Here is a 27193-nt window from a genome sequence, read left to right on the forward strand (position 1 = left end):
CTCCTTTATCCCTATTAAAAACTCTCTTCCTCTCTCCCACTCAGTCAGTCAGTGAGGAGAACTAGCTCTCCCTTACTCCTTTAACCCTATTAAAAACTCTCCCTTCCTCTCTCCCACTCAGTCAGTGAGGAGAACTAGCTCTCCCTCACTCCTCTCTCCTCTGTCACTCTCCTCCCCCTCGCTGTACGGTGGTCTCTCCCTCTCTCTGTGGAGGGGAGTGGGTGTGATCTGCCCGTCAAGTCTGCGAGGAGGCGGAGCCTCCAACCCTCGTGGCAGGTAGTGCTCCAATAGCGCGGGGTGGAATGGCACCGTCGGCATGGAGACCGTTCCACCGCCGCCTGGGTATTGGCCCTCGCCTGGGGCGTAGTGCAGCTTCTGCGGCTCTGATTGACTGGAAGGCAGACAGAGACAGGACGTTGGTGCTGGAATGTACAACAATTCCCAAATCCTTGTCTAAATCTGAAAGGACTGGATAGGTGTTTGCCCTGAGGCATGGTTGTATGTAGGAGTCTACCACCATGTCTCAGGACATGTCCATACCCAGAGAAGAGGACTGGACTGAAGAGAACAAACCCCTCGAAGCTGCTGTTACTCAAGAGCAGTTTTACAGTCATAGTGAATAAAACTCTGCTCTATTGTTGTCTATGATAGAAGACATAACCAGCTGTAGGCCTGCATTTCTATTTAACCACAGTGGGTTTGTTTGTGTTCTTACAGAAAAAGCACGAGGGACTAGAGCAGAGTTTGTTTCGCTAAGAGCTCTCTGCATAAAATCAACTCAGGTTCTCTTCACTATCAGAGCCAATCTCTAACAGAACATCATCTCCAGTGTGTGTTACCTGTGTGTGTATGCCCCTCTCTGCTCCTGTCTCCTGCTCTTCATCATGGCTTTGTACTCGCCCACCCTGAGTCTCCGCCCCTCCACGATGCAGGTGCGTTTGGGGCGGGGCTTGTATTTGTAGTCGGGGTAACGCTCCAGGTGCTGTCGGCTCAGCCTGGCCTGCTCCTCATAGTAGGGCTGCTTCTCCTGGTTAGACATAGACTTCCATCTAGTTCCTGGAGGGAAGGAGGGACACAGACAAAACAGAGACAGAGACAATGTCAGACTAAAGAACAGAGGACTTTCTGTACAAGAATACATAGGCTTTTCCTAGTTAGGAAAGGGGGGGGGCAGCATTGGAGACGGGGTTGCATTGAAGTGGGTCGAGAGCTTCAAGTTCCTCTGTGTCCAAATCACTAAGGACTTAAAATGGTCCACACACGTGCGCACAGTTGTGAAGAAAGCGAGACATAACTTCTTCCCCCTCAGAGGTTGAAAAGGTTTGGTATTGGCCCTCAAATCCTCAAAAAGTTCTACAGCTGCACCACTGCTTGGTATGGCAACAGCACCGCCCTCTATCGCGTGGCACTACAGAGGGTGGTGCGGACAGCCCAGTACATCACTGGGGCCAAGCTCCCTGCCATCCATGACCTTTATATCAGACGGTGTGAAAGGAATGCCCGGAAAATCATTAAAGACAGCAACCAACCAAGCCATAGACTGTTCTCTCTGCTTCTGCATGGCAAGCAGTACGGGTGCATATGGTCTGATACCAACAGGTTCCTGAACAGATTCTATGCCCAAGCCATAAATAAGACTGTAGCCGTTAGCTATTTACCAGTGAGTTGACCCTTGTAAGTTAGTTGGGAGAGGAGAGGAGGGATAGCATGAGTGTCTCCAGTGCTCCACAATGGAATGGAATGTGAGTGTTTGGTCAGAGGAAAGGGGTGCGTGGCTGTAGCCAGACTACGGTTAGCAAACTGCACATGGGGACAAAGATCATCCATCCTCTGGTCTGATGAAACAAAAATATAACTGTTTGGCCATAATGACCATCGTTATGTTTGGAGGAAAAAGGGGGAGACTTGCAAGCCGAAGAACACCATCCCAAGGGGGTGGCAGCATCATGTTGTGGGGATGCTTTGCTGCAGGAGGGACTGGTGTACTTCACAAAATAGATGGTATCATAAGGAAGAAAAATTATGTGGATATATTAAGCGACATCAGTCAGGAAGTTAAAGCTTGGTCGCAAATGGGTCTTCCAAATGGACATTGACCCCAGGCACACTTCCAAAGTTGTGGCAAAAAGGCTTAAGGACAACAAAGTAAAGGTATTGGAGTGGCCATCACAAAGCCCTGACCTCAATCCCATAGAAAATATGTGGGCAGAACTGAAAAAGCGTGTGTGAGCAAGGAGGCCTACAAACCTGACTCGGTTTCACCAGCTCTGTCATGAGGAATGGGCCAAAATTCACCCAACTTATTGTGGGAAGCTTGTGAAAGGCTACCTGAAACATTTGACCCAAGTTAAACAATTTAAAGGCAATGATACCAAATACGAATTGAGTGTATGTAAACTTCTGACCCACTGAGAATGTGATGGAAGAAATCAAATCTGAAATAAATCACTCTACTATTATTCTGACATTTCACATTCTTAAAATAAAGTGGTGATCCTAACTGACCTAAGACAGAGAATTTATGCTAGGATTAAATGTCAGGAATTGTGAAAAACTGAGTTTAAATGTATTTGGCTAAGGTGTATGTAAACTTCTGACTTCAACTGTATCTACCTCCATCACTCCAGTATCCCTGCACATTGTAAATATAATGTTGGATACTGACCCTGTATATAGCTTCTTACTTTCTCCTGTTCTTCTCATTTCTAATTTTATTTCTCGTATGTTTTTTGTTCTACCTTCTGTTATTTTTAGTACTACAGTATTGTTGGGTTTAGAGCTGGCAAGAAAGCATTCCACTGCACTTGTGCTCGTGACATTAAGACTTGAAACTAGTTGGACACAGACTTCCAGAGAAAGGAGTTAGCTTAACTACTTTCGATGGGGAGGGAGGGGACGAGGAGGGAGGGGACGAGGGGAGGGGAGAGGAGAGGAGAGGAGAGGAGAGGAGAGGAGAGGAGAGGAGAGGAGAGGAGGGATAGCATGAGTGTCTCCAGTGCTCCACAATGGAATGGAATGTGAGTGTTTGGTCAGAGGAAAGGGGTGCGTGGTTGTATTTGTGTGTGTGTGTGGGCGGGGGGGTTCCTGTCACCGGGGGAAGCAGGTGGCAGATCGTGCCCTCGCTTGTCCCCTCTGTGCCAGGACTACAGGAGGTGACACACCCGGAATAGATACACACACACAAACAATATTTATACAAAGACTATACACAAACACACAATTACAATGCTCATTGACTGACAGCATGTGTGTGTTTTGCATGTCAATTCAATTTCATACGACTCTATTAATCCCAATTAGTGCATGCTTTATGTCCCGTGTGTGTGTGTGTCCATGCTCACCCAGTATCTTGCTGATGGAGGAGTTGTGCATGTCAGGGAAGGCCTGTAGTATACGTCGCCTCTCGTCTTTGGCCCAGACCATGAAGGCGTTCATGGGCCTCTTGATGTGGACGGAGGAGGGGGGACTGCGAACCTCTGCAAACAACCCCACACCAGGAGCAGACAGGGGGCCTGCAGGAGGGGGACAGTCAGTGGCCAACAACAAATCTACTTTCCTTCAAGTTCACTGGTAAAAGAACAGGAAAGGTGAAAACAAATACTGGACAAGAAATCCTCCATGTTGCTTTCCCCTGCTCTGTGTGTTCAGACCAGTGTAGATAAAGGAAAGGAGAACACATTTAAGCTCTAGACTTACTATGATGCTTGCCCTCTACCATCTAAACCACATGTTATTTTTGATCAGGCAGTTTTGGAGGGCCTACCCTCAGAGTCACTGCTGTGGTGGTCCTCGTTGGTTTGGCGGGTTTGTCTGTTCTCTCCCCGGTCTTGGTGTGGCAGCCTGTCGCTGCGACCAGACTCCTTATGCTCCTACACAGAGACAGAGAGAGTTATACACACACACCTGACAGACACAGGCCTACACCTGTACCCACATGGGTACACAAATTTGAATGTTGTGGCCGTAAAAAGAGGTCTGAAGAGAGCATTTATCATTTTCCGTGTGTGTGTGTGTGTGTGTGTGTGTGTTGAACAGCACTCTTTCTGGCTGAGCAGGGAGAGGTTTCTCATGTCAGCCGGTGTTTGAAAGCAGGGGTGGAAACGCAAAAGCAAGAAATAGAGGGATGAGGAGGAGAGAATTGTGTTTTCAACCTGAGGGAAGGAAAGAGAGGATGGCGGAGGGGTGAAAGACATAAGGACTCTCCTCTATGATGGCACCAAATGCTCCACATGACATTGTCACTGCTGAAGAAAGGACTTGTCTTGGAGATTTTGGTGCCGCTGTGGAGTCCATGAAAAGTCTACATTTCAAACACTCATGGCCGAACACTGTATCTATGACTCTGGAGAGAAAAGGAGGAGGAGAGAGAGAAGGAGGCGGAGAGGAGGGGAGCGGTGTGTTACAGTGGACAAAGGAGAAAGGTGAGTCATCACCAGTGTTTATAAAAACACTTATGAGTTTACAGCAGCTGTTGTTCCTGCTTGAGGACATGGCTGAGACTTTCTCAGTGTGTGTGTGTAGCTGAGACATTCTCTAGTCTATAACAGCCACTGTGAGACCACGGATCCCTGTAACCCTAAACCTGGCCCTGAACCCACCCACGACCCTAAGCCTGCGTGTGTGACAGGAGAGAGTGACTTTAGACAATGGCTTACCATCCTGGCAGTGCAGTCTCTCTCTCGCTCCCTCTCTCTTCCGCCCGGCCCATGACTCCACAGCAGCTGCTGGGCATCGTGGATGGCCTGGGTCACCACATCCCCCTCTCCCAGGAAACCTGTGAGTGAGTGAGTGAGTGAGTGAGTGAGTGAGTGAGTGAGTGAAAGAAAAAAATAAGAAAAATCAGGGAAAAATTGTCATTAACAGCTCAAATGGGCAGGGCACCGACAACGGGTTGCAAATGTCAATATAAAAGTGAGTCAACGTATCAGAGTACAACCTATTGCATCTGAGAGGAAACGGGGATGGTAGCGCACAAGCCCTGAAGTCAAAGGAGGAACAGGTTCTCTCACCACACACACATAGTCAGGGTGTTGACATGTCTGAAGCTGAGGAATGGCATGAGCGGAGGTAGGCGTGTGTGTGCGTATACATAAAGGCAGTTAATTAGGTACACCCATCTAGTACCGGCCCGTAACCCCTATTTGCCTCCAGAACAACCTGAATTATTCGGGGAGTGGATTCTACAAGGTGTGACTTTCAAATATTGCTCAATTGGTGTCAAAAGACCTAAGGGGTGCCAGGAAAACATTCCCCACACCAATACACCACCAGCCTGTACAGTTGACACCAGGCAGGATGGGACCATGGACTCATGCTGCTTACGCCAAATCCTGACTCGGCCATCAGTATGATGCAACAGGAACCAGGATTCGTTGGACCAGGCAATGTTTTTCCACTCCTCAATTGTCCAGTGTTGGTGATCGCGTTCCCACTGGAGCCGCTTCTTCTTGTTTCTAGCTGATAGGAGTGGAACCCGGTGTGGTCGTCTGCTGCAATAGCCCATCCCGACAAGGACCGACAAGTTGTGCATTCTGAGATGCCGTTCTGCACACTACTGTTATACAGCACCGTTATTTGTCTGTTTGTGGCCCGCCTGTTAGCTTGCACGATTCTTGCCATTCTCTTTCGACCTCGCTCATCAACGAGCTGTTTTTGCCCACAGCGACAGTGTGCTTTTTGTTTGTCACACCATTCTTGGTAAACCTTTTCGCGCGTGAAAAGCCCAGTAGGTCGACAGTTTAAGACACTGGAAATGGCGTGCCTTTCATCGACGATCATAACAGACTCAGTTGCTTAGGTCACTCGTTTTGCCCATTCTAATGTTCAATCAAACAGTAACCGGATGCCTCAATGCCAGTTTGTCTACTTTATATGGCAAGTTACGGCCTTGTGACTGTCTGTAGGAGTGAACCATGTGTAGCATTTTCATGTACCTAACAAACTGGCCGGCGTGTGTGTGTGCGCACTACCATTTTAAAAAGTTTGAGGTCACTTAGAAATGTCCTCGTTGTTGAAAGAATTTTTTTTTTAAAATCCATTTAAATAACATGAAATTGATCAGAAATACAGTGTAGACATTGTTAATGTTGTAAATGACTGTTGTAGCTGGAAATGGCTGATTTTTTTATGGATAATCTACATAGGCGTACAGAGGCCCATTATCAGCAACCATCACTCCTGTGTTCCAATGGCAAGTTGTGTTAGCTAATCCAAGTTTATCATTTTAAAAGGCTAATTGATCATTAGAAAACCCCTTTGTAATCATGTGCACAGCGTAAAACTGTTGTTCTGATTAAAGAAGCAATAAAACTGGCCTTCTTTAGACTAGTTGAGTATCTGGAGCATCAGCATGTGTGGGTTCAATTACAGGCTCAAAATGGCCAGAAACAAAGAACTTTCTTCTGAAACTCGTCAATCTATTCTTGTTCTGAGAAATGAAGGCTATTCCATGTGAGAAATTGCCAAGAGACTGAAGATCTCGTACAACGCTGTTTACTACACCCTCCACAGAACAGCACAAAAAGAATGTTGTGATGATTATGTTATTTTAAATGGACAAAAAATGTGTGCTTCTTTCAAAAAGAAGGACATTTCTAAGTGACCCCAAACTTTTGAATGTAGTGTATGTGTGTGTGTATACTGACCTAGGTTAAGTGCAGGCCGTGAAGGGCTGTCTCTATGGTTGTCCCTGGGTCTGTACCCACCCTGAAGAGTCAGCGAGCCCAGCTCAAAGATCTGCGGGCTGGGGCTCTTCCCCATGTCCATCCCCTTGGGCTTGGAGGTCAGATTCAGAGGCTGGCTGGCTTCCTAAGGGGATGAAAGACAAAAGAGTAGACAATTAGCGGTGTGTCAGCCCAACACAAAAAAACACATTCCGAATACACTGCTTAGTTCAGTCAATATAAACGCACACACAACTTCCAATTCTCATCAAAGTCAAAAAAAACAAACACACCCATGTATGGGGTGTGTGTGTGTGTTAGGGTTATGAATGACAGATTTGGTGTGTCACAGCTTTCCTTTCACTGTAGTGTTTCTTTAGTCTAGCCTTTTTTTTTGTCTGTGCTTTCTCTCTCCGGTCTTTCTTTTGTTTAGTGATTGTCTAGTGATTTACGTGATGCCCTTTTCCACTTGTGCAACAGTGCAGACAGAGCATGACTGCATTGTGCACGCAAAGGCACACACACACACAACTGTGAACAGGGTGTGGTGTATTTGTTCAGTTGTTCACTGTCCCAGATACCAGAAACATGCATTGTTCATTTGGAGTGCATTGTTTTGACAGCATTTTCAAAGATCTCCCAGCCTGTATCTGTAGTATTAAGAGAGATGCCTTCCTAGGTACATACGTACCTCAGGCCTTTACCAAAAACATGACATGCTTATCAAAATACAAATATCCATGTACTATAGTGCTGTATTAGGCATGTAACCTGTGCAACGGTTGCAGCTGTAGGTGCAGTGCATTCGGAAAGTATTCAGACCCCTTCACTTTTTTCAAATGTTGTTACGTTACAGCCTTGTTCTAAAATTGATGAGGAAAAAAAAAAATCTGAAAGAATCTACACACACAATGACAAACCAAAAACATTTTTGCAAACGCTTTGCTATGAGACTTGAAATTTAGTTCAGATTTCCATTGATCATCCATGAAATGTTTCTACAACGTGATTGGAGTCCACCTGTGGTAAATGTAATTGATTGGACACACACCTGTCTCTATAAAATGTCCCACAGTTGACAGCGCATGCCAGAGCAAAATCCAAGCCATGAGGTCGAAGGAATTGTCTGTAGAGCTCCGAGACAAGATTGTGTCGAGGCAAAGATCTGGCGAAGGGTGCCAAAAAACATGTCTGCAGCATTGACGATCCCCAAGAACATAGGTGTCTCCAACATTCTTAGAAGTTTGGAACCACCGAGACTCCTCCTAGAGCTGGCCACCCGGTCAAACTGAGCAATTCGGGGTTTGGCGTAAGCAGCATGAGTCCATGGCCCCAAAGAGAGAGAAAAAAATTCTCTCAGGTCTGATGAAACCAAGATTGAACTCATTGGCCTGAATGCAAAGTGTCACGCCTGAATGAAACCTGGCACCATCCCTACGGTAAAGCATGGTGGTGGCAGCATCATGCTATGGGGATGTTTTTCAGCAGCAGGGACTGGGAGACTAGTCAGGATCAACGGAAAGATGAACGGAGCGAAGTAAAGAGAGATCATTGACGAAAACCTACTCCGGAGCGCTCAGGACCTCAGACTGGGATGAAGGTTCACCTAACAGCACAACGACCCTAAGCACACAGCCAAGACAACGTCAGAGTGGCTTCGGAACAAGTCTCTGAATGTCCTTGAGTGGCCCAGCCAGATCCCAGACTTGAACCCGATCGAACATCTTGACCTGAAAATAGCTGTGCAGCGCGCTCCCCATCCAACCTTACAGAGCTTGAGAGGATCTGCAGAGAAGAACGGGAGAAACTCTCCAAATACAGGTGTGTCAAGCTTGTAGCGTCATACCCAAGAAGACTCAAGGCTCTAATCGCTGCCAAAGGTGCTTTTAAATAGGAATATAATTCCTTTAACAACGCTTCAACAAAGTACTGAGTAAAGGGTCTGAATACCTATGTAAATGTGATATCCGTTTTTAATATTTATTACATTTGCAAAAAATTCAAAAAAAGAAAGTTTTTGCTTTGTCATTATGGGGTATTGTGTGTAGATTGATGAGGGGGAAAAAACTATTTAATCCATTTTATAATAAGGCCGTAAAGTAACAAAATGTAAAAGTCAAGGTTCTGAATACTTTCCGTATGCACTGTATAAAGCAGAGAAAGCATTAACCTGTCTTTATTGACACCATTTGGTTACTTTCCAATTCACCTTATTTTATTCCATCTGGAAAAGGACTTACTGTACAGTATAGTATAGTTTTAGTATAGTAATAGATGAAAAGCACTACCTGACGGAAGGTACCACTGGGCCTTTTCACAGGGGTGGAGTGAGAGTTCTGCAGCAGCTGCATGGGATAGTCCACTGCAAAATAAGAAGGGGGAGATGAAAGCTTCACAATCTCTGTCACAAGGGAACAGAATCAATAACATCTAGACATTATCTGTACTATCATCATGCCGACTCCACCACAGATTGAAGTGTATGAGCAGGGGAAAAGGGGGTTTGACTGAGGTTACTTACCACAATACAATCTGAAAGGGACTGCTGCTCCTTCTATAGCAACTTATACAGTACATAGCAACAAGATAAACAAAACAGAGATGCTAAATTGACCATTGTTTTGTTGTTTCAGATTGACATTGATGATACATTAAAAGTCTGCAGAGATCACTTGATGTCAGCATGTAACTTTTTTGTTTTCATAGTGTATGAGAGGATTGAGTGTTTATAATGAACCAGTGAGTAATCTAAACCATGTCACAGCCCACCAATGGGCCCCAATCTACCCTCCTTTTTTGGAAGCACTGCAGCTGGGCCTTGGAATTAATGGAGAGGATGGCTGCCGTTTTACGGGAGCCATCCTAACCAATTGTGCTATTTGGTGTGTTTTCACATCGTTTGACACTTATTTTGTACATAATGTTGCTGCTAATGTCTCTTATGACTGAAATGAGCTTTGAGGATATCAGAACAGCGATTACTCACATCGAACTGGACAAAGATTTTATCTTTAATGAGTCCGACGCAAAGGATTTACAGCCTCTCCGAGACCAGGCCTAAATCGCCGTCATTCACGTGAAGAAAAGACGGAAATACAAGGGGCGGTGATCGGGGTGCCTTGTAAGAATTTGTCGGCGAGTGGGTAACCCGCCTTCACCATCCGTTCTACTGGCCAACGTGCAATCACTGGAGAATAAACTGGATGATCTCCGTTCGAGACTCTCTTAACAACGGGACATTAAAAACGATAATATCTTATGCTTCACCGAGTCGTGGCTGAACGACGACACGGATAATATACAGTTGGCTGGGTTTTGGGCATCGGCAGGACAGAACAGCTACGTCTGGTAAGATGAGGGGTGGGGGTCTGTTTGGCAATAACAGCTGGTGCGCAATGTCTAATATTAAGGAAGTCTCGAGGTATTGCTCGCCTGAGTACCTCATGATAAGCTGTAGACCACACTATCTACCAAGAAAGTTAATGTATTTTTTTCGTAGCCATCTATTTACCACCACAAACCGATGTTGATACTAAGACCGCACTCAACGAGCTGTAGAAGGCCATAAGCAAACAAGAAAATGTTCATCCAAAAGAGGTGCTCCTAGTGGCCAGGGATTTTAATGCAGACAAACTTAAATCCGTTTGACCTAATTTCTACCAGAATGTCACATGTGCAACCTGAGAAAAAAAGAAAGAAAAAAATAACTCTAGACCACCTTTACAAAGCTCTCCCTCGCCCTCCATTTGGCAAATCTGACTATAATTATATCCTCCTGAATCCTGCTTACAAGTAAAAACTTAGGCAGGAAGTACCAGTGACTCGCTCAATACAGAAGTGGTCAGATGACACGGATGCTACACTACAGGACTGGTTTGCTAGAACAGACTGCAATATGTTCCGGGATTCATCCAAAGGCATTAGGGAGTATAGCACCTCAGTCACCGGCTTCATCAATAAGTGCATCGACGACGTCGTCCCCACAGTGACCGTACATACATATCCCAACCAGAAGCCATGGATTACAGGCAACATCCACACCGAGCAAAAAAGCTAGAGCGGGTGTGACTCACCTGGCTTGCAGGGGATTGGCTGCAGAGGCATGGTCATCTGGTTGTCGGCAGTGACAGGGAGTTGCTGGGTGTTGGGGTGGAAGGCTGGGATCATCACGTAGGGCATGTTAACCTGCTGAGACCAGGTCAGACAGAGGGCACAAGGTCAGTCCCACCCCAAAGTCACTTCTAAATTCTGTTATGAAAATAGCATGTCATTTGTAGAGGTCTCGTCTCACCTGGATCTGTTGCTGAAGCAGGTTGATTTTGTGCTGCTGCTGGATCAACTGCTGCTGCTGTTTGGCAATCTGGAATTAACCACACAAAGCTTAGTCCAGGTACACTCAGGTGATGGTCAATGTTATGGTTTGGGGGTCAGAGTGTGTGAGTTGTGCCAGGGGTCAGAGGTCAGGATCACCTGTTCCTGCTGCTGTCTGGCCAGCTCCATCTGCTGCTGTTGTTTCTCCAGCAGCAAGGCAGCCATGTTCCTCTGCTCAGAGTGGGCTCCCAGCAGCTGCTCCCTCAGACCACCCAGCTGGTTGATCATCAATAACAACTGCAGCTCCTTCTCTGCCAGAGACTCTGGAGTGCCTGGGAAGGAAGGAGGAGAGAGAACAAGAAAGAGAAAGGAGTACAAACATGATTATACATAGAGACACAATTAGATATAGGAAGCAGACGGGCAGGCAAGCAGAGACTGACAGACAGGTGGAGAGACCGGAAGGACACGCACTGATGGGTGAGAGGTAAAAGGTCAAGGGTTAGGGGTAAAAGCTCACCTTTCAGGTGGTTGCCTCCCAGGGGGCTTTTGTCCAGAAATTTCTCCCTCCAGTCCACACTCAGAAGCTTCTCTATGGTGGGCATGACTGCCAACAGGAAGCAGAACAAATATGTGTTACTTGTTGTTGTTCAGCCACCATATTGTATGAACAACGGAATTAGATTGTGTACGTGTGTGAATCAATGCAGTAGTTCAAATTTCAAGGTCTGCTACTTTGTAAGGATTCCAATAGAAAGGTACTTTGTGTACTTTCTCTTTAAAAATAAAAACAGCCAAGGGAAATTCAATGCAATTCTGTAGCCAATGAACAGGAGCACAAACATGAGCACACAGAGCTAAAACTCTTCTGGCCTTCTCAGAGTCTAAATGGGATGCATTGTAAAACAGAACTCAACACCTTCACCTCTATCAATGTACGGGAGAGATCTCTATTGAGCAAAGTGATGATCAGAAACAGATTACACTGGGGGCGCAGACGAGGTGTAGGTTTGCCATACCTTCGCTGACAGTGGGGTGCATGTGTCCCTCTGGTCGGTGGTTGTACCCCCTGCTGCCCCCCTTCATCCCAACAGGACTCTGTCTGAGAAGCTGTTCCTTACCAGGAGAGCCCTCCTACCAAGGACAGGGGAAAACATTGTTAGAACACAATCATATAGCTAACAAACTGTAGCTAGCTTGTCTGTGATAAACATAGTACAACCAGATCTGCACAAGTGCCTATAGGCAAGGACTAGTGGGATTGGGAAGCAGACCTGGATAAACTTTTTTTTTTAAAGATTGTTTAAACATGAAAAAAATGGGATAAGTTTATTACTGAGGGTGAGCGGGAGAGGGGAGGAGTCAGCTGTCTAGACTCTGGTCGTTCCATTGGCTGATGTCCTGACCAATCACAGGCAGGAGAGGAGAGCTGCTCTGCCCTGGTATGGGCTCCTCCCCCTTCTCCTCCAGACTCCTCCAACTTCACACTGACGCCCACCATGCTGACATCACCGCTGGCATGGAGATGCAGCGCTGGGGGACTGGGCTCCACCATTCTGGGAGGAAAATGGGGGGGGAATACAAATAGTGGTGTGAGGGGCAGAAGAACCGTTCAGGTGAATAGATAGGCTTGCTCACATGGAATATTCCCCCTCAGGAGACTGAAAAGATTTGTCATGGGTCTTCAGATCCTGAAAAAGTTCTACAGCTGCACCATCGAGTGTTGCGTCACTGCCTGGTATGGTAACTGCTCGGCCTCCGACCGCAAGGCACTACAGAGCGTAGTGCGTACGGCCCAGTACATCACTGGGGCCAAGCTTCCTGCCATCCAGGACCTCTATACCAGGCGGTGTCAGAGGAAGGCCCTAAAAATTGTTAAAGACTCCAGCTACCCTACTCAGACTGTTCTCTCTTCTACTGCACCCACCGTAAGCGGTACCGGAGCCCCAAGTCTAGGTCCAAAAGGATCTTAACAAGCCATAAGACTCTGCAAATGGCTACTCAGACTATTTGCTTTGTCCCCCCCCCCTCTTTTATGCTGCTACTTCTACTCTCTGTTTATTATCTATGCATAGTCACTTTAACTCAACCTACATGTACATATTACCTCAATTACCTCGACTAACCTGTGCCCCCACACATTGACTCTGTACCCGTACCGTACCCCCTGTATACAGCCTTACTGCTGTTATTTTACTGCTGCTCTTTAATTATCTGTTATTTTTACTTACTTATTTTTCTTAAAACTGCATTGTTGGTTAAGGGCTTGTAAGTAAGCATTTCACTGTAAGGACGACCCTGGTTTTATTCGGCCCTTGTGGCAAATAACATTTGATTTGACGTAGGGGGAAAGCAACGCGAATGCTGTTCTGCCCTCATGCCTCTAGCCTTACCAGAGTGACTGCACAACAGCACACATTTTTGACAGGGGATGCAGGATATTTTTGGGGGGCCTGATATACATATGTTTCTGCTTATAATTTCTGACAGTTTGGTAGGCTGTGTTAATCAACTTGTCTACAATTAGATAAATGTAGCTTCTCTTTTGTCATTATGTTGCCCGAGAAGACTAACGTTATATTAACACCTGCTCAACAGAATAATGTAATAGATCGATAGAAGGAAGGATTCAATCTAGTTGACATTGGTAAAGTTTGCAACCCGCGCATCACACACACACACACACACACACACACACACACACACACACACACACACACACACAGACCACCTTTCTCTGTAATGTGACCATAAGCTTTCCAGGCGTGACCATCTCTGGGTCTCTGAGCTTTGGGTGTGTGTGCGCGTGTATAGAAACCCCTGCTTTGCGTAGGGAACAAAGACATACTGTGAATATGTCACACAAACACAAGTCAACTGTACCTTGAAAACCAAACTTCTAGTTTGGGAGACATTGTAGGTCTCAGGGAAAGTTAATCATCATGACAAGGCGAAGACTCTGCACATCAAACACACACGAACAGAAAGACACCGAGAGATGGAGAGAAAGAGTGAAAGAGAGAGATGGAGTGAAGGACAGGCTAAGAGAGCAGAGAGAGAGAGAGAGGCTGAACCTTAATGAACTCTGACTTTAGCTGCGTTTTTTCCCCACCTCCGCTGCAGGAGGAAAGAAAAGCACCTCCGCTGCAGGAGGAAAGAAAAGCACCTCCGCTGCAGGAGGAAAGAAAAGCACCTCCGCTGCAGGAGGAAAGAAAAGCACCTCCGCTGCAGAAGGAGAGAAAAGCACCTCCGCTGCAGGAGGAAAGAAAAGCACCTCCGCTGCAGGAGGAAAGAAAAGCACCTCCGCTGCAGGAGGAAAGAAAAGCACCTCCGCTGCAGGAGGAGAGAAAGGCACCTCCGCTGCAGGAGGAGAGAAAGGCACGCCAGACAGGAGAACAAAACAAACAGAACACACAGGGCGAAAAGTGCACATATATAGAAATAAAGGGAGAGAAAAAAGCCATTGTTAGACGGAGGGAACAAAGGAAGCCGGGACAATGGGCAAAAGACGGACAAAAGCCGCGGCCGCAGGAAACAGTGCAGATAACAATGCCAGCGGAATGTGCCGACCGACTCCGGGACCGGGGGAAAATGCAGAGCGCCACCATTCTGCCGAGAGCATAGTGATTAGAGTTCCTCCCCCCGTTCCCCCTCTCATATTCTGTCTCTAACAAAGCCACCTGCCTTCCAGAGGCCACGGCTCTAAACCTGTGTGTGAGTGCTATAGTGAGTGAGTGAGATGTGAACCAATCCATTCACCAAAACCTTTTAAATAATATGGGGGGGGTTCTGAAGATTACCAGTCCCAGGGTGTGTATATGAGGGGGTGGAGATGAACTGTGTCTTCCGTATTTAACCCAACCCCTCTGAATCAGGAGGGTGCCTTAATCGACATCATGGGAGCAGTTGCTGTTGGGGGTTATTGGGCAGAATGACAGATTTTTCCACTTGCTGAATCAGAGTCGAACCAGCGACCTTTCGGTTACTGGCCAAACCCCCTTAACCACTAGGTTATAGAGGATGGGCAAACATGCAACAACCTTCAGAATCCACTCAAATCCCTTTCCTCTACACACCTCAAGCTTTTCTTCTTCACCTCAAACACTCTGTTCATTTTACTGTTCCTATGTTTAAGGAGTGATGAGGTTTCCCTGTGGGGGTGTTGGTGGCATTCAGCATCCTGCTGTGGAGCACAGGAAGTTGTTCCTGGGCTTCTCATCAGCGTTCCAAAGTGGTTGGTTTTGTGTGTGTGTGTGTGCGTGCGTGTGTGCGTGTGTGCGTGTGTGCGTGCGTGCGTGCGTGCGTGCGTGCGTGCGTGCGTGCGTGCGTGCGTGCGTGCGTGCGTGCGTGCGAGAGGGTGTCTCACCGCTCTGCCTGTGTGTCCAACACAAAGGCATGCCCAGAATCTGAGTCACAGACCTGCTGACAGCCAGGTATGCATTAAGGTGTGTGTGTTTTCTGAGTTTGGGGTCCAACACATCTAATCTTAGAGTTAAACAATGCCGTAGCGTCACAGCTCAGACAATGCTTGGGCTCGCCTCACCTCAGCCCTCCACAGCTTATCAGTGCTCTCCACACAAATCTAAGGTACATGTACACCTTCCATGTTTATAACAAACTGCATCCATGCGGAACTTGTGTGCATGTGGATTTGTGAATTGCAAAGTGTGATTTGAATAAGTTGAATATCAACACTTACACAGTTTAGCATATGTTATAGCAGGTGCAGCAAAATGAGTATGTTACTACCTCTGAAAAATGAAGTAAAAATGTCAAAAACAAGTACACAAATAATAACAATCCATTATAAAAATAATAACTCAGGAATGTCAGGAAGAATACAGTTAACCACCCAAATAACACTATCAGTTATCCAAATGCAATCTATGCGTATATACACCCAAAATACACTGCTCAAAAAATAAAGGGAACACTTAAACAACACAATGTAACTCCAAGTCAATCACACTTCTGTGAAATCAAACTGTCCACTTAGGAAGCAACACTGATTGACAATACATTTCACATGCTGTTGTGCAAATGAAATAGACAACAGGTGGAAATTATAGGCATTTAGCAAGACACCCCCAATATGCTCTGCTTCCTGGCTGATGTTTTGGTCACTTTTGAATGCTGGCAGTGCTTTCACTCTAGTGGTAGCATGAGACGGCCAGTACATCAGGAGACGTGGAGGAGGCCGTAGGAGGGCAACAACCCAGCAGCAGGACCGCTACCTCCGCCTTTGTGCAAGGAGGAGCAGGAGGAGCACTGCTAGAGCCCTGCAAAATGACCTCCAGCAGGCCACAAATGTGCATGTGTCTGCTCAAACGGTCAGAAACAGACTCCATGAGGGTGGTATGAGGGCCAGACGTCCACAGGTGGGGGTTGTGCTTACAGTCCAACACCGTGCAGGACGTTTGGCATTTGCCAGAGAACACCAAGATTGGCAAATTCGCCACTGGCGCCCTGTGCTCTTCACAGATGAAAGCAGGTTCACACTGAGCACATGTGACAGATGTGACAGAGTCTGGAGATGCCGTGGAGAACGTTCTGCTGCCTGCAACATCCTCCAGCATGACCGGTTTGGCGGTGGGTCAGTCATGGTGTGGGGTGGCATTTCTTTGGGGGGGCCGCATAGCCCTCCATGTGCTCGCCAGAGGTAGCCTGACTGCCATTAGCTACCGAGATGAGATCCTCAGACCCCTTGTGAGACCATATGCTGGTGTGGTTGGCCCTGGGTTCCTCCTAATGCAAGATAATGCTAGACCTCATGTGGCTGGAGTGTGTCAGCAGTTCCTGCAAGAGGAAGGCATTGATGCTATGGACTGGCCCGCCCGTTCCCCAGACCTGAATCCAATTGAGCACAGCTGGGACATCATGTCTCGCTCCATCCACCAACGCCACGCTGCACCACAGGCTGTCCAGGAGTTGGCAGAGGTCATACAGGCACGTGGAGGCCACACACACTACTGAGCCTCATTTTGACTTGTTTTATGGACATCACATCAAAGTTGGATCAGCCTGTAGTGTGGTTTTCCACTTTAATTTTGAGTGTGACTCCAAATCCAGACCTCCATGGGTTGAGACATTTGATTTCCATTGATAATTTGTGGGATTTTGTTGTCAGCACATTCAACTATGTAAAGAAAAAAGTTTTTAATAATAATATTTCATTCATTCAGATCTAGGATGTGTTATTTTAGTTTTGCCTTTATTTTTTTGAGCAGTGTATATACTAAGAATGATATGTACAGCAGTAGATACTCTCCAGATAAAAGCTGTTTTTCCAGTCTTTTGGCTTTAATGCGCCTGTACTGTCTCTTTCTGCTAGATGGTCGTAGAGTGAACAGACCGCGACTCGGGTGGCAGAGGTCCTTGATGATCTGTTGGCCTTCCTTTGACACAGTGCTGGAAGTGTCCTGGAGGGAAATCAGCATGCTCTTGGTGACCGCACCACCCTCTGGAGAGCCATTCAGTTTAGGGTGGTGCACTTCTATAGAAGTTTGTCAGGGTCTTAGTGGCCATGCCAAATTTCTTTAGCCGCCTGAGGTTGTAGAGGTGCTTATGCACCTTCTTCTTCTTCTTCTTGGTGTCGGTGTGGTGGGACCATTTCAGGTCCTCCCTCCTCGGTCTCCGGTTGCCCACAATCAGCTCCTTTGTTGTTTTTTTACATTAATGGAGAGGTTATTTTCCTGGCACCTCTCCTCCAGTGCTCTAACCTCTTCCCTGTAAGCAGTCGTCAGCAAACTTGATGATTGAGTTGGAGTTGTGCGTAGCCATGCAGTCATGGGAGTACAGGAAATGCAAACAGAGAGTACTGGAGGGGGCTGAGCACACATCCCTGGGGGGCCTCACATTTTGAGGATCAGCGTGGCAGAGGTGTTGTTTCCTACCCATACACCCACCTGGGGTCGGCCCGTGAGGAAGTCAAAGACCCAGTTGCACAGGGTGGGGTTCATACCCAGGGCCCTGAGCTTAGTGACAAGCTTGCTGGGCACTATGGTGCTGAAAGCAGAGCTGTAGTCGATGAACAGCATTCTCACATAGGTAGTCCTGTTGTCCTGGTGGGATAGGACGATGTGCAGTGCAACAGCGATTTCAAATTGTAGTTGGCCTAGTGTGTCTGGCAAGATGGAGGTGATTTCGTCATTCACCAGCCTCTCAAAGCGCTTCGTGATGACAGAGGTATGCCACAGGGCAATAGTCATTTAGTTCATTTACCTTAGCTTGCTTGGACATCTTGAAGCAAGTAAATATGCAATAGGCTGAGTATGCAGAGTAGTGTCTGATAGTGGCCTAATAGACTACCTAGGGCTCTGGGCTAGTTTAACATGCTTCTCTTTATGAGACTATGCAGATCAAATTATTCAAATCATTCAAATTATTATTATAGGGCACAGCAGTTGAGCTGATGCGTTCTCTGGCTTGATGAATCACGCTTCACCATCTGCCAGTCCGACTGACGAATTTGGGTTTGGCGGATGCCAGGAGAAGGCTACCTGCACGAATGCATAGTGCCAACTGTAAAGTTTAGTGGAGGAGGAATAATTGTCTGGGGCTGTTTTTCATGGTTAGTTCCAGTGATAGGAAATCTTAATGCTGCAGCATACAATGAAATTCTAGATGAGTCTGTGCTTCCAAAATTGTGGCAACAGTTTGGGGAAGGCCCTTTCCTGTTGCAGCATGACAATGCCCCCATGCACAAAGTGAGGTCCATACAGAAATGGTTTGTTGAGATCGTTGTGGAAGAACCTGACTGGCCTTCACAGAGCCCTGACCTCAACCCCAACAAACACCTTTGGGATGAATTGGAACGCCGACTGCGAGCCACGCCTAATCATCCAACATAGGTGCACGACCTCACGAATGCTCGTGGCTAAATGGAAGCAAGTCCCTGCAGCAATGTTCCAACATTTAGTGGAAAGCCTTCCCAGAAGAGTGGAGGCTGTTATACCACCAAAGGGGGGACCAACTCCATATTAATTCCCATAATTTTGGAATGAGATGTTTAACGAGTGTCCATATACTTTTGGTCATGTAGTGTAGATGTAAACTCAGCAGAAAAAGAAGCACCCCCTCACTGTCAACTGTGTTTATTTTCAGCAAATGTAACATGTGTAAATATTTGTATGAACATAATAAGATTCAACAACTGAGAGAAAAACTAAACGAGTTCCACAGACATGTGACTAACAGAAATTGAATAATGTCCCTGAAAAAGGGGGTCAATATCAAAAGTAACAGTCAGTATCTGGTGTGGCCACCAGCTGCATTTAGTACTGCAGTGCATCTCCTCCTCATGGACTGCACCAGATTTGACAGTTCTTGTGGTGAGATTTTACCCCACTCTTCCACCAAGGCACCTGCAAATTCCCAGACATTTCTGGAGGGAATGGGTCTAGCCCTCACCCTCCGATCCAACAGGTCCCGGACGTGCTCAATGGGATTGAGATCCGGGCTCTTCGCTGGCCATGGCAGAACACTGACATTCCTGTCTTGCAGGAAATCACGCACAGGACGAGCAGTATGGCTGGTGGCATTGTCATGCTGGAGGGTCATGTCAGGATGAGCCTGCAGAAAGGGTACCACATGAGGGAGGAAGATGTCTTCCCTGTAACGCACAGCTTTGAGATTGCCTGCAATGGAAACAAGCTCAGTCCGATGATGCTGTGACACACCGCCCCAGACAATGACGGACCCTCCACCTCCAAGTCGATCCCGCTCCAGAGTACAGGCCTCGGCGTAACGCTCATTCCTTCGACGATAAACGCAAATCTGACCATCACCCCTGGTGAGACAAAACCGCGACTCGCCAGAGAAGAGCACTTTTTGCCAGTCTTGTTTGGTCCAGCGATCGTGGGTTTGTGCCCATAGGCGACGTTGTTGCCGGTAATGTCTGGTGAGAACCTGCCTTTACAACAGGCCTACAAGCCCTCAGTCCAGCCTCACTCAGAGTATTGCAGACAGTCTGAGCACTGATGGAGGGATTGTGCGTTCCTGGTGTAACTCGGGCAGTTGTTGTTGCCATCCTGTACCTGTCCCGCAGATGTGATGTTCAGATGTACCGATCCTGTGCAGGTGTTGTTACATGTGGTCTGCCACTGCGAGGACTATCAGCTGTATGTCCGGTCTCCCTGTAGCGCTGTCTTAAGTGTCTCACAGTACAGACATTGCAATTTATTGCCCTGGTCACATCTGTAGTCCTCATGCCTCCTTGTGGCATGCCTAAGGCACGTTCACACAGATGAGCAGGGACCCTGGGCATCTTTCTTTTGGTGTTTTTCAGAGTCAGTAGAACGGCCTCTTCAGTGTCCTAAGTTTGTGTGACCTTAATTGCCCACCGTCTGTAAGCTGTTAGTGTCTTAACGACCGTTCCACAGGTGCATGTTCATTAATTGTTTATGGTTCATTGAACAAGCATGGGAAACAGTGTTTAAACCCTTTACAAAGAAGATATGTGAAGTTATTTGGATTTTACAGATTATCTTTGAAAGACAGGGTCCTGAAAAAGGGACACGTATTTATGAGCCTCACCACAGTCCTATATGTAAGACTCCTGGTGAATATAGCTGCTTGGGACTGTCATGACACCATGCATTTATCAGGAGCATTTAAAAACGATTTTATTTTACAGTTTGCACTTATCGACAGTTCAAATGGAATGGAAACTCGGAGAAAGGTGAAAGCAAGTTCCAATACCTTGCCTTCACCAATCCAGTCAAGTTCAGTGATTACATCTAAGAAAGGAGGGAGGCAGGATAAGAGCAGAGATAACATTAGCACTGAGTCTTGAGCTCCGACACCTCTGAAATCATACACTTCCCACGACACACTAAACAGCAGACAAAAGCTTCAGTTACACAACATGTTGTAACATGCAAACCCAACATCTCACCCCGGGGCATCTGCAATGCAATTGTTATCTGTTGTTCTCCCTCTCTCTCTCAATTCAATTGAAGGGCTTTATTGGCATGGGAAGCATATTAACATTGCCAAAGCAAGTTAAGTAGATAAACAAAAGTGAACAATAAAAATTAACATTACACTCACAGAAGTTCAAAAGAATAAAGACATTTCAAATGTCATTATGTGTGTGTGTGTGTATATATATATATATATATATATATATATATATTTATTTATTTATTCAGTGTTGTAATGATGCAAATAGTGAAAGTACAAAAGGGAAAATAAATACACATCCCTCCCTCCCTGACAGGAGCAGTTAGTGCTGGGAAAACTGTATATTGTTTTCCAAACATGGCCTGAAGGGGACTAGTAGAGGGAGAGAGACAGAGACGGAGTTGAGCAAGGAGTCCGTTCCATTCCTGCACACGGCGGCTGATCAAGTGACTGAATTATTTTATTAAACAAATAAAAAAACTGCCATTGAACTCTGAGACTGACAAATGTAAAGGCAGAAGCTCTGCATGGACTCCTTGGGGCAGAGAGAGAGAGAGACAAACAGACAAGTCTTTAAAAAAAGTTTGTTTAATGTTGTGTTACGGTGCCACAAGCCATTATAAGCCTATGGCTGGATTCAATCAATCCTGCTTTAGAAATGTTTCAATACTCTGGCAAAGTTAGCATGTTGACATGCAGTTGTTTGCCAGCCGAGACTGGTTGATTCCCTTAAACCCTGAGGGCTGGTATAGTAGCAGGTGAGGCTGGCGATGGCAACATTAAAGCCTGATTGGTGGCTGGGACAGAACCCTTGTAAAGTAGCAGGTGCACTATAGTACAGGTTCAGACGCTTAGTGGGACTGTAGTACCATGGTCCTCCCTGGGGGAATGAAGTTAGATACCCTGTGGAACCCCACTGCAGCCATTCCCTCTGCCTAATGTTTAATTACACTTTATTAAACAGTCCCATCTCAGCTGGTATTACTGTTAACATGGTAATAAGTACACAAATGGAAATAACTACATTCTACGTTGTGGTGGTGGTTTGACTGAATCCCAAACAAAAACCAAAGAGGAAGGTAATTGTTTAAGTAGCTGTCCAGTGAAATTCTCACTTTTAAAAGTTCGTAGTCTGTTGACTCATACCATACTCATACGGGGCGGCAGGGTAGCCTAGTGATTAGAGCGTTGGACTAGTAACCGGAAGGTTGCAAGTTCAAACCCCTGAGCTGACAAGGTACAAATCTGTCGTTCTACCCCTGAACAGGCAGTTAACCCACTGTTCCTAGGCCGTCATTGAAAATAAGAATTTGTTCTTAACTGACTTGCCTGGTTAAATAAATACCCAAATTATTTAGTTGAATCCTATACTCGTAAGTGGCCAAAACGACAATTGGGGAAAAAAAACTTGAAAAGCCCCACCTCAAACTTGTAACTCAAACACAAGGTTTAAAAAAAATGCTTGCCATTTCCTGAGGATGATGAGCTGGCCAATCAGCCGTCTACTTGCATGAATATTTTGAATGACCGGTATACAGTACACCAACACCATTCTGTTGTTGGGGTACACCCACACCATTCTGTTGTTGGGGTACACCCACACCATTCTGTTGTTGGGGTACACCCACACCATTCTGTTGTTGGGGTACACCCACACCATTCCAACACAGACAAGCTGTTTAACATACTTAATTACAATTTTTTGGAAGGAAAACTATTTAACTCATATTGTAATTCATTATATGTCATATTTCATAGAAATCTGAAAACACTGGACTGTTACTTGAATTGAAAATATTTACCATGAAATGTCTACATTTCTATACCAGATAAATTATGCAGTACAACAAATCATTAACTTGTGATATCGCAAGCAAGTTTTTAATCCTTAAGAGTCTATTGACACACCCTTGCGTGTGTCAATAGACAACCCCATCAAAATCCATCAGTTCAAGCTAGAGATATCAGTTGTTTTGCGTGGGCTGAGTCTCAATCCACTGAATCTGCCCATGTCGGCCTTCCACATCTGTGGGAAGGTGTCCGAGCTACAGCAGTGTTTGTCAGACCATGAGACGTCCCGAAAATCAGTCTTCCCATAATATTTTGTAGGTCAAACTGTTTTTCTGAGAAGGCGGAGACTCGCACGAACACGATGGTGTTCTCTGTTTTGCTCTACGACCCCCACCAGGGTCATGGAGCTCCTCAATGTAACCAGTACAAAACACATGGAAGTATGGAGGTAGTTGTGTGCCCCAAAAAATATGGGGTTAAATATGTAAAGAAAATATACTGTATATATATATATTTCCTGAGCTTTCTTATAGGGTAGCAGGGTAGCCTAGTGGTTAGAGCGTTGTACTACTAACCGGAAGGTTGCAAGTTCAAAACCCAGAGCTGACAAGGTCCAAATCTGTCGTTCTGCCCCTGAACAGGCAGTTAACCCACTGTTCCTAGGCATCATTGAAAATAAGAATTTGTTCTTAACTGACTTGCCTGGTTAAATAAAGGTACAATTAAATAAATAAATAAAATAAATATATCCTAGGTATAGGACAAACACTTCAAACCCTTACCCTTCCCCTCTTTCAGAGTTAATGACAACTATGGAAAAGAAGCATTCCGTCTCTCCTCATTCAGGACCCCGTCAGAGAGCGAAACAGAGAGCAAGGTACAGTAAGGGAGAGGTACCTCTTTGGTGCGGTGAGTGTGGAGGTCCCCAGACCCAGAGGACCCCTCCACAGTAGAGCACTGGTGATGCTGTAACACGTCATGTTCTCTTCAGTCACACACAGGACAACCGTCTAACACACTCCCTCTCCCTCTTTCAGGACAGCACAGCCCAAAGCCACTCTGCAGTCTCAACTCTGTGACAGAGCGCCCTCCCAGTCTCTCGATCTCCCTCTATCCCGCCTCCCGTTATTGTGACAAAGAGCCTCTTTTTGGCATCTTTGAGCCAAACAATCCACTAATTTGCATAATATGTTTTGCAACCGGTGAGCCTATCTAGAACATTAACATGTGATAATCAAATAGTTGGACCCACAGGTGTGATCCAGGTGTGTGATACCGCGCTGGGATGTCCAGGAGCACCTAACAATGTCACCTTTATGCACTAAGTGTGTTTCCTGGCCACCTGCCTGAAACGGAGACACCACAGAAGAAGGAAAATCACACATTCAAATATAGCACAGGAGCTGGACTAGAAACAACATGTCAAGGAAAATAAAGGCATATGTGCTTCCTGCTCCCAAGCATGATTTTAATTGACCTGGTGATCAGTGTGTGATTATGTGACTGTGGAGTCAGAGAGTTTAGGAAGAAGATCTGTTTAATGGTTATATGAAGATCACGCTCGGCAGCAGCAAAGAGCAGGCGGACAGACATTCACCTGCCTTTCATTGGTGAAGCAACATATTCCCTCTGCTTCTCTTCAGCCCACACAATGCACCTATGGATTCAACCCTGGTCCTGGGTGCCCACTGTGGATGCTGGATCTCACTGAAGACCGCCAGCAATTAGGATCTGCCTTGTTTTAAAGGCCACCAATTAACTTTGAATCCCTCATTTTAGAGATTCTCTCCCCAAAATACACACAGACAAATGCCATCTCTAAGAATATTTACCAATAATATTGATAATAGTTTAACGCGGGCTAATTAACTGAGTTGAGATGAAAACCTGGATCCACAGTGGGTTCCCAGGACCATGTCCCTCTCTCAGTCTCCCCTGAATCATAGACAGCCTCACACCCAGACCATGTGTCAGATATTTAGTATACTAAGCCTTGTAGTGAGAGAACAACGTCAACACATCCATTTGTCTGACAGCGGCTGCTGTGTGAGTGTCTATATTTGACATGAGATTTTAGATGCAAGACGACAGAAACTAAATGCGATACAGGCGTTGTGGATGTCATGGATGTTTCTCTTAGTGTTATGCCGGCATACAATGTTTCTCTCTCTCACACACACACGCACACTCTTGCTTTCCTTCTTTGAATGGGTAGGGCCTGAAGCAGGTTTATTGTGTTGTGTTGCTGACTGTGTCTCATTAGGAACTGAGCTCTCAGGGCCACACACACAAAAGCTTCCCTTCCCTCGCTCTCCTCTTCCTCTCTGTTTTTCTGTTCTTTTGGCCTTTTGATGTCAAGAGTGCCAATCCCAGGGGGCTCCACTCTGGCCACAGAATACGCTCACACAACAGACTCATTCACTTTCACTCACACACGATGAGAGTTGTAAAAGCATGATAAGGGCAGAGGAGAGGTAGTCGAGGTTGAATCAGTTTCGTGTTTCTCTGTGGTTGATAGCCAGATCTCACCACACAAAGACCAGCGTTGAGAGCTCCAGGATACAGTGATAATAAACACTATTTTCCCTCAGCTTTTTCCGTGTGGAGCATAGGGACAGCCCCAAGGACTCCCCCTCTGTCTTACCACACACACGACTAATTCAAATAACTTAGTAGATTACCCTTGACTTTTCAACATCTAAAACTTAAAACACATTCTGTTACCATTGTCACATGTTCACTTTGTTATTTATCTAAACCTATAGTTTAAGGGCTCGACTCTCCTTCTGTTCGCTCTGTGTCCTCTCCTTCTCCCTGTGTCCTCTCTCTCTCTGCGTTCCCTGTGTCCTCTCTCTCTCTGCGTTCCCTGTGTCCTCTCTCTCTCTCTCTCTGAGGAGGCTTTCTAAATAAGACATATAAATAGGCTGATGACACAACTGCACTTTTCACAAAAAGAGAGAAAGGAGAGAAAAGAAAAGAGAAGAGAAAGGAACTCTGCTCTGGTGCAGTGGCTCCTTTCTTCTGCTTTTCAGAAACGCAGGTTAAAAAGCAGCCTTTTCATCCCTCTCTCATCCCTCTCTCATCCCTCTCTCTCTCGCTCTGTCATCTCTCTCCAACTTAGGAACAGGCAATGTATTGTGGTGGATAGCGGAAGGGTACTGTGGTATTTATCAGAAAAGAGAGGAGGGGGGGAGGAGGACAAAACATACTCCCCAATAAAGAGAAAGAACAAGAGAAGGGGAAGAAAGGATGTGTATGAAGGGCCCCTTTCGCAGAAAGCCTCCCCTTGCCCCCTCCTCCCTCAAAAGGGGCAGGCACACACAATGTGCTGTTTCCTTTAGCCCCGACACACTTTATATCCTAGCCCCATTCAGGACGACTACTTTAGGGCACCCATGTGTGCACAGAGCATATGTGGCTGAGAGAGAGGATGTGTGTGTGTGTGTGTGTGTGTGTGTGTCCATATAGATCCCTGTTTGCTGAGGGCCTTATAGACTGACAGGCCATGGCTCTAAGGCGTTGCCATGGAGATGTCTTTGTGCAGTAAGTTGCACAACAGGTGATTCTAAAGAAGGCTAGCTGAGCTGGTCTCAGTATTGAGAACTGCGGGAGGTGAGAGTGAGTTAGTGAGTGAGTGAGTGAGTGAGTGAGATTATACGAGGTGTTAGCCGTTTTAGGATCCAGCTTGGCCCAGAGTTCTTAACTAGCTCCTTTATACACAGATCATGTCTAAAATCGCTTGGGCTTACCGGGCCACACTGCTTTACACACATGTATCTAACCTCACCGAAAGAGAGAGTGTGTGTGCACACGCATCAGAGTTTATCATATCTTCAACTCCAAGAGTGTAAAACCCCCCATATCACATTTAGTATTGTGAAATCTACTATAAAAGGGAGAAAGAGCGAGAGAGAGAGAGAGATACAAAACTGGTTCTTCTCCTTGGACTGGATAAACTTGGCTGAGCCAAAGCCAGCCATACGCATATACTGTCATACATGTCAGAAAGATACCGACATAAATTACATTAAACAAACATCAAAGCCTCTGCAGTCAGAGAGCAACTTAAGTAACAAGACAAGGTCATAGGCTATGGATTGACAACAAGAAACCCAATTAACCAATCAATCATCCAATTCTTTAAAGGGGTGTGCACAGATAAAGATGGTTTAAGAATCAACACTCTTTTATGGAAACTTAGGGCTAAAAGTCTGTTTTCAACACGTGATGAGATAAGTGTTATTTTTTGCTTTGTCCAAGATGGAATGAAGGGTAATTCATTTTGATAAAGGGTGCTGCAGGTAACCTAGTGGTTAGAGCGTTGGACTAGTAACCGAACGGTTGCAAGATCGAATCTGTTGTTCTGCCCCTAGGCCGTCACTGAAAAGAAGAATTTGTTCTTAACTGACTTGCCTAGTTAAATAAAGATTATTTTTTTTAAAGTTCTGCTCTGATCAAGTTTTTATTTAGAGTCTAATCTATAGCCTAAAATAGCCTGTTTTCTGGATTTATAATATACTCTTTTG

General features: G+C 45.9%; 1 protein-coding gene across 4 annotated transcripts in view; it reads right to left on the reverse strand.

The window, feature by feature from the left end:
• The window catches only part of LOC115143240 (transcription factor SOX-13-like), a 47330-nt gene continuing 20137 nt past the window's right edge, over nt 1-27193 (reverse strand). For 2 of the 4 annotated variants that reach the window (XM_029683412.2, XM_029683413.2), the window contains exons 2-14: nt 12310-12529; nt 11993-12107; nt 11494-11580; nt 11133-11305; nt 10954-11022; nt 10736-10850; nt 8951-9024; nt 6645-6807; nt 4656-4774; nt 3764-3869; nt 3342-3512; nt 840-1056; nt 1-391 (exon numbers count right to left, since the gene is read on the reverse strand). In XM_029683412.2, the coding sequence (XP_029539272.1) occupies nt 118-391; nt 840-1056; nt 3342-3512; nt 3764-3869; nt 4656-4774; nt 6645-6807; nt 8951-9024; nt 10736-10850; nt 10954-11022; nt 11133-11305; nt 11494-11580; nt 11993-12107; nt 12310-12528 (1902 nt within the window). In that variant the 5' untranslated portion in view covers nt 12529 and the 3' untranslated portion in view covers nt 1-117. Of the gene's footprint in view, nt 392-839; nt 1057-3341; nt 3513-3763; nt 3870-4655; nt 4775-6644; nt 6808-8950; nt 9025-10735; nt 10851-10953; nt 11023-11132; nt 11306-11493; nt 11581-11992; nt 12108-12309; nt 12530-23564; nt 23746-27193 lie in introns of those variants that run through there. The other 2 variants (XM_029683411.2, XM_029683410.2) reach the window with 2 other exon arrangements.

Source organism: Oncorhynchus nerka, linkage group LG15, assembly GCF_034236695.1.
Source record: "Oncorhynchus nerka isolate Pitt River linkage group LG15, Oner_Uvic_2.0, whole genome shotgun sequence".
NCBI lineage: Eukaryota > Metazoa > Chordata > Actinopteri > Salmoniformes > Salmonidae > Oncorhynchus > Oncorhynchus nerka.